This window comes from Armigeres subalbatus, chromosome 2 (assembly GCF_024139115.2).
Source record: "Armigeres subalbatus isolate Guangzhou_Male chromosome 2, GZ_Asu_2, whole genome shotgun sequence".
In the NCBI taxonomy this organism is placed as follows: Eukaryota; Metazoa; Arthropoda; class Insecta; order Diptera; family Culicidae; genus Armigeres; species Armigeres subalbatus.
In genome coordinates, this window is record NC_085140.1 from 103,975,830 (window position 1) to 103,983,975 (window position 8,146).

General features: G+C 45.6%; 1 protein-coding gene across 1 annotated transcript; it reads left to right on the forward strand.

Annotated features, from left to right (window-relative positions):
• Window positions 1-69: 69 nt before the first annotated feature.
• LOC134210553 (nascent polypeptide-associated complex subunit alpha) lies at window positions 70-2,566 on the forward strand. Its single transcript, XM_062686606.1, has 3 exons — window positions 70-226; window positions 646-846; window positions 1,896-2,566. The coding sequence occupies exons 2-3, from the start codon at window positions 693-695 to the stop codon at window positions 2,399-2,401; spliced, it is 660 nt and encodes a 219-aa protein (XP_062542590.1). The 5' UTR covers window positions 70-226; window positions 646-692; the 3' UTR covers window positions 2,402-2,566.
• Window positions 2,567-8,146: the final 5,580 nt, after the last annotated feature.

Here is an 8,146-nt window from a genome sequence, read left to right on the forward strand (position 1 = left end):
TCACAGGGGTTCGGTGAGCTTCTTTCGCTCGCCACCATCGCTCGGGTGGCGCCACTCGTTTCCTCTTTCAGCTGTCACCGATGACAGCTAGAACTGTCAACAAACCCTCTGCCTTTCCAAACTGTGAAATTCACTCCTTGAACCAATCAGTGTGCTCGTTCTCTGTTTCCGGCATCTTGTGCTATCGTTCATACCGCATTTATTCTACTGCTTTGTGAAAAGTGGTGTAAGTTCGTTGAAAATCGTGTTTACCGGAGGAAAAACTGCTGGCGATGGGCGTTCGTGCGGAAGACTTGAGGAAACTGTAGTCGAGTGATATGTGATTTGTGTAATCAGCATAATTTCGTCAGTGTTTGGAGGAAGAACATTTTTGCCTCGGCGAAAAGAATGGATGAAATCTGCGGCAAAATGTTATAAAAATAGATCAGTGAGGTTACCGAAAAGTGGTTCTAGATGCACGATAAGAATATTGTGGTGATGGGAATATTGGGAAGTGATTGCGGTTTTTCAGTAAATGTTAACCTTCGGTTCTAAGCACTCATCGTTCAGCAGTTTTTACTCCGACGCTTCCTCACAAAAATTATAGCCAGAGATCGATTAATGCATCGTCCACTAATGAACTGCTTTGTTCTCGCCCGTTCACAGGAATTTAATCTCGTAAAGACCAAATCAGCAACGAAACGATTGCAAGTATGCCAGAATTAACCGAAATTACGGAAAGCACTGCTGCGGCCGCGGCCACCTCTGCAGCTCCAAGCACCTCCGCCGACAACACAGAGGCCAAGCTGGAGGATGCCCCAAGTGATACCGAATCGGAGGACACAATCCCAGAGCTGGAGGATGCAGGTGAGCCAATTAAACGTTGTGGGGTGTTGAGTTCTCGTGACCACCGGTGAGCTGCGCGCGCGATTTTCGGTGTGTTTGTGTTTGAATCGCGTTAGTCGGTAGTGAACAGGAAAAACACTAATCATTAGCAATCGTTTGACCGGTTTCCAGGTGCGTTTTTGTTATCTCTGTGCTCGTATGCCATCGCTTGTTACGTCATATGCGATGCATTCGCTCGCCTTTTATGCCGATAGTGAAATGCAAAGATAGTTTTCAAGGCCAATCTCGGAGAATTTGCAAGGTCATCAGCTTCTCGATGATTTTATAGCAAATGTCGAAATAACCCATTCTTCTTCAGCAGCTTGCTCTCGATATGGCCAATTTGTGTCGATATGGCCAATTTGTGTTTGTGGGACAAACGCTTGTAGCGAGTTGAGTTTGTCCCAACATTTACAGGAGAGGACAATGTCCTTGTCATTGGCAAAGTGGTAGTTTAACATTCGCTACTTTTAGGACATAGATTAGAGATCGAGAATATCTATCTGGCTGTCTAAATGGTCCTTACCAGGATTCTGTTTTTACACACTTTTTTTCGTTCGTATTTTTATTCGAGTAACTTCAATTTACCACCAAAATCATATAGCAAAGTTTCAAAAAATCCTGAATAAATCAAAGTAAAATCATATGATAATTAATATGCGTTAAACATTTAGGAAGAGTGAAAAATTGAGAAAATGTAAATCGTGTAAAAACAGAATCCAGTGTACATCAAATGGTCGGGGTTCAGCCAAACCGCACTAAGCGGCTTTTCGACTGACTTGTAATATTTTGTTCGTTCAAGGACAACGGAAATTGTTTCATATCAATTTAAGCATACATTTGCAGTAGGATATCCTCAGTTATGGGGTTGAGAGATATCCAATACGATTTGCGATCAATTAAATCTGATAAACAAAAGTTTGAGCAGAAAAATCGGAAGTTTTTCATTGGCGCTTGGTGTGCTTTGGCTGAACCCCGACCAAATAATTCAGATTAAAATACTTAAAATCTTTCTTTTCCTTCCCCTACAGGTACCGCAGCCCAGCTGTCGTCCGGTGGCCTGCCCGATCTGGTCTCCAAGAACAAGCAGTCCCGCGGCGAGAAGAAGGCCCGTAAAATCATGTCCAAGCTCGGCCTGAAGCCGGTGCAGGGCGTCAACCGAGTAACGATCCGCAAGTCAAAGAACATTCTGTTCGTGATAAACAACCCGGACGTGTACAAGAACCCCCACAGTGACACCTACATCATTTTCGGCGAGGCCAAGATCGAAGATCTGTCGCAGCAGGCCCAGGTGGCCGCTGCCGAGAAGTTCAAGGCCCCGGAAGCTACCCCCGCCACTGGAGAATCGTCCGGCGCTACCACCTCCGTCGCCCCGATCGCCGAAGAGGACGAAGAGGAAGTGGACGACACCGGTCTCAACGAGAAGGACATCGAACTGGTCATACAGAACGCCAACGTACCCCGCGCCAAGGCCATTCGGGCACTGAAGGAGAACAATTACGACGTCGTGAATGCGATCATGGAACTGACGATGTAAGCAGGGACCTCGTGCCGATGATAGTTTTGTGTATCACCTTGGTGCGTGGTCCGTGGTTCTCGCTTTCTCCCTGCCTCTTCTCCGCCTGCTCCCGTTTCATTAAACTCCTACTAGTAGTATAAAAGAACAATATAATCGTACAGTTGGACACTGGAAAAATGGAAATGGTTTGTTCTTCAGCTCTGAACTACGCTTCGAATGTTAAACGAAAATGATGATGACAACAATAGGTAGGTTTTTTGTAGGTTGGTAATGCACGTGCAGCTGCTAGTCTTTCAATCGTATTCGTGTTTTCGGGCGTTCGATGGTTTTATTATGTCATATTCAACGGTACATACTCACAATATTTACTTTTGCAGTTCAGAGATTTGGAATACCTTTCAACTGAGCGTGGTTTAAATGCCGTCACTCGATAGCTATTTCGGATGAAATTGAAACTTTTTCCATAGCAAATTCTGGCACTCGTGTAAGATATGTCCCTTTTGGGATGTGGAAATTTGGGTTGACCTTTTCGTTTGTAATAAATTAACCCATAGAATTTCTATGTCTGAAACTCGGTTTAGCATATGCACAACATGTGATAGATCAGTTTGATTTCAGCACTCGACAGAGCAACTGTTTTTTTGTACTTTGCTAACACGCGGTAGCCGTCTGTATTTAGCAGTGCGTTGTGTGAAATACAAAACAAAATTGAATTCAGTTTCCCGCTTGGCAGTGAGAAGCCAAATATGAGCGAAATTGTCCATTTCGTGAAGATGATGGACATGGATCGAAGCCAAATCGATGCTGTTTACAGAATAGCACAGGAGAAATCCGTGTTCATTAAGTTCAAATCGGAAGAAGCAATGCTGTATGCATTGACTTCTAATGACGCATTTTTTCCATTATGCAAATGGAAAAGAAGCTGCTGTATGCATGTTCCTTGCGGGTGCATACATCCAGTATGTGCGAGTGTACGACTTACCACCCGAAGTTACTGATCACGAACTTGCTACTGTGCTGGGGAAGTATGGTAAAGCGAAGAATGTGGTACGGGAAAATTTTCCAGCTGAGTTTTGCTTCGACGCGTACACAGTTGTACGTGGCGTATACATGGAAGGAAATCCCGTCATCCCTACATTTATGGAATTGGAGGGGGAACATTTTTTATAGCGGAAACAAGATTTTTTTTTCTATGTAAGATGGACGGACATCGGAGAGATGGATTCATCGGACCGGATAGTCTGCACACCGTATCGAATGACAACGGCCAACGATGCATAAACTTCGCAGCCTCCCGCGGAATGGTAGTCCGAAGCACCTTCTTTCCCCGCAAAAATATCCACAAGGCCACATGGAAATCACCTAACCAAGAAACGGAAAACCAAATCGACCACGTTCTAATCGACGGTAAATTCTTCGCCGACATCACGAACGTCCGCACTTACCGCAGTGCGAATATTGAATCCGACCACTACCTCGTTGCAGTATGCCTGCGCTCAAAACTCTCGACGGTGTACAACACGCGTCGAGTCGGTAGTCGAGACGGTAGACTAAGCCCAAGAATACGCGCAGCAGCTGGAAGTGTCATTCCCAATGGAAGAGCAGCTAGGCGCAGCGTCTCTTGAAGATGGCTGGAGAGATATTCGATCCGCCATTGGAAGCACCGCAACCGCTGCTCTTGGCACGGTGCCCCCGGATCAGAGAAACGACTGGTATGACGGCGAATGTGAGCAGTTAGTGGAAGAGAAGAATGCAGCATGGGCGAGATTGCTGCAACACCGCACGAGGGCGAACGAGGCACGATATAAACAGGCGCGGAACAGACAAAACTCGATTTTCCGGAGGAAAAAGCGCCAGCAGGAAGATCGAGACCGTGAAGAAACGGAGCAACTGTACCGCGCTAATAACACACGAAAGTTCTATGAGAAGTTAAACCGTTCACGTAAGGGCCACGTGCCACAGCCTGATATGTGTAAGGACATAAACGGGAACCTTCTTACGAACGAGCGTGAGGTGATCCAAAGGTGGCGGCAGCACTACGAAGAACACCTGAATGGCGATGTGGCAGACGAAGATGGCGGTATGGTGATGGACCTGGGAGAACGCGCGCAGGACATAATTTTCCTGGCTCCGGATCTCCAGGAAATCCAGGAGGAGATTGGCCGGCTGAAGAACAACAAAGCCCCTGGGGTTGACCAACTACCAGGAGAGCTATTTAAACACGGTGGTGAGGCACTGGCTAGAGCGCTGCACTGGGTCATTACCAAGATTTGGGAGGAGGAAGTTCTGCCGCAGGAGTGGATGGAAGGTGTCGTGTGTCCCATCTACAAAAAGGGCGATAAGCTGGATTGTAGCAACTACCGCGCAATCACATTGCTGAACGCCGCCTACAAGGTACTCTCCCAAATTTTATGCCGTCGACTAGCACCAACTGCAAGGGAGTTCGTGGGGCAGTACCAGGCGGGTTTTATGGGCGAACGCGAACGCGAAGGTGTTCGCCATTCGCCAAGTACTGCAGAAATGCCGCGAATACAACGTGCCCACACATCATCTATTCATCGACTTCAAAGCCGCATATGATACAATCGATCGGGACCAGCTATGGCAGCTAATGCACGAACACGGTTTTCCGGATAAACTGATACGGTTGATCAAGGCGACGATGGATCGGGTGATGTGCGTAGTTCGAGTTTCAGGGGCATTCTCGAGTCCCTTCGAAACCCGCAGAGGTTACGGCAAGGTGATGGTCTTTCGTGTTTGCTATTCAACATCGCTTTGGAAGGGGTAATACGAAGAGCAGGGATTAACACGAGTGGTACAATTTTCAATAAGTCCGTCCAGCTATTTGGTTTCGCCGACGACATAGATATTATGGCACGTAACTTTGAGAAGATGGAGGAAGCCTACATCAGACTGAAGAGGGAAGCTAAGCGGATCGGACTAGTCATCAACACGTCGAAGACGAAGTACATGATAGGAAGAGGTTCAAGAGAAGACAATGTGAGCCACTCACCGCGAGTTTGCATCGGTGGTGACGAAATCGAGGTGGTAGAAGAATTTGTGTACTTGGGCTCACTGGTGACTGCCGAAAATGACACCAGCAGAGAAATTCGGAGACGCATAGTGGCTGGAAATCGTACGTACTTTGGACTCCGCAAGACGCTCCGATCGAATAGAGTTCGCCGCCGTACCAAACTGACAATCTACAAAACGCTCATTAGACCGGTAGTCCTCTACGGACACGAGACCTGGACGATGCTCGTGGAGGACCAACGCGCACTTGGAGTTTTCGAAAGGAAAGTGCTGCGTACCATCTATGGTGGGGTGCAGATGGCGGACGGTACGTGGAGGAGGCGAATGAACCACGAATTGCATCAGCTGTTGAGAGAACCATCCATCGTTCACACCGTGAAAATCGAACGACTGCGATGGGCCGGGCACGTAGCCAGAATGTCGGACAGTAACCCGGTGAAAATGGTTCTCGACAACGATCCGACGGGCACAAGAAGGCGAGGTGCGCAGCGGGCAAGGTGGATCGATCAGGTGGAAGATGACTTGCGGACCCTCCGTAGACTGCGTGGTTGGCGACGTGTAGCCATGGACCGAGCCGAATGGAGGAGACTCTTATATACCGCACAGGCCACTTCGGCCTTAGTCTGAATCAATAATAATAATAATGGACGGACACCAGCTTAACTTATGCCCTAAACGGAAAACCCGGGAACAGCAAATGAATCGGAAACAGAGGTACCCAATGACGCATTACGTGGCATTACTGGAGGAAGACGGAGTTCAAATGGATTTGTCCAGTCCGGCAACTGAAAACAAAAAAAAAATGGACTCGTGCAATATACTAGAGACACCAGACAAGAGAGAAACGGAGGAACAATAGATGTTGCAGCAAGAAAAAGAACAATTTCTCGGCTGAAACCCCATCCTTTATGCTAGTTAAGATAGCAGCCTGATAGATTCCTTTCTGACAATCCACAGTTGGTTGTTATGGTAAAATTCCGTGCTGTGTTAATCAGAAGATGTTGATCATCTATGGAAATAACTTCTTCGGATGTTGGATTTATGGTATAATTACAGATGACAGGCTGTCCTTGCAGGAGTCTTGGTATACCCGTAGAATTTTCTAGTCTTACCTCATCGAGCTTGAATATAGTTGGCTTTAGGGAACTGGCGGTACCCCGTTTGGCATAATGCCATATGGCATAATGCCGTTTTGCATAACGCCGTTTGGCATAATGGCCATTTGACATAATATGTATGCGGTGTCAAATTGAAGGCCATTTGGCATAAGGGCCGTTTGGCATAACGACCATTTGGCATAATTTGTATGCGGTGTCAAATTGAGGGCCGTTTGGCATAAAGGCCATTTGGCATAATTTATATACGGTTCCAAATTAATTGCCGTTTGCAACAATTCATATGCAATAAAGAAGGGTAAATTACAGAAAAAGTGAATAAAAGTTTTGCTATCAAGGCTTTCAAGAAATGGTCAGTTCAAAAATTCCATTGAAATAAACAAAGAACTGCTCGCGTTTCAAAGAAGAGTAAATTATAGGAAATGAAAATGATAGGAGTTAAAGTGAATAATCTTCAGCGGGATATACAGTGAACCCTTCAAGAGACGATGTTCTATGACTCGATATCGAGTCATGGAAGCAAGTTATGCCATATTATAAAATATGTTATGGATTTCTGCGATGGTCCCTTGAAAAACCCTAGCAGCACATGTTTCACATAGATTACTGCAATTCATCTGTGACCAGATTTGGTCACAAACAAGTTGCTGCAACCATTTTTGCTTGACTTATGTTGCTCGGGAAGCTTTTTAAGGATTTTATATTCCACTTCTCGATATTTCCCTGAGCCGATGGTCATTTTATTGTCGACTCATGGAGGTTTGACTGTATCAACAATTTTATGGTGTACCGTTTCGTGATGCACGTGTTTGCCTGTTATAAGGCAAAATGTGTTATTTTGCCTTCTATAACTGCTCGCATTTTCCCGGTTAAGGCCAAATGTGTTATTTTGCCTTCTTTAAATACTCGAATTTGCTCGGGTATTGGCAGCAAAACGATTCACTGCAAAATAATTCTAACTGCGGAATGATACAAAACGCAGAATGGAATACTGCACAATGGTAATGATCGCGATGTGGTACATCAAGAAATGGATTACCGCGGAATGTTGTACCGCAAATTATCGAATAATCTTTAGAGCTTTAAAGTCTACTTAGCATCATCGGAGCAATTCACCTCCGATGATGGTAAGTAGATTCCTGGGCAATTAATTTGGAACAGTATGTAAATTATGCCAAATGGCTATTATGCCAAACGGCCCTCAATTTGACACCGCATACAAATTATGCCAAACGGCCCTTATGCCAAATGACCATTATGCCAAACGGCCTTCAATTTGACACCGCATACAAATTATGCCAAACGGCCATTATGCCAAATGACCATTATGCCAAACGGCGTTATGCCAAACGGGGTACCGCCTAGGGAACTTACGGTGAACGTCTCGTTATCATATATGATGAAATTTCTGTTTAATAAATGGATTTGTTAATTGTTGTGAGTGATAGGATGGACGTGGACCTTCCGATAGAATTTGCTGTCAAGTTTGGGGAGTTTTATCAGAAGTGCCATTTTTTTTGGTTGGTGACGATGGATGCAGATTAGACTGGCCCAGTAAACAAACGGTTGTCGAATTCTACGGGGCACCCCCCAGGGTAAGAAAATCAATCTCTGA

Coding starts and splice junctions, on each gene's coding strand:
- LOC134210553 (XM_062686606.1), top strand. CDS start 693: ATGCCAGAATTAACCGAAATTACGGAAAGCACTGCTGCGGCCGCGGCC. Junction 847..1,895: donor CCCAGAGCTGGAGGATGCAG/GTGAGCCAATTA, acceptor CTTCCCCTACAG/GTACCGCAGCCCAGCTGTCG.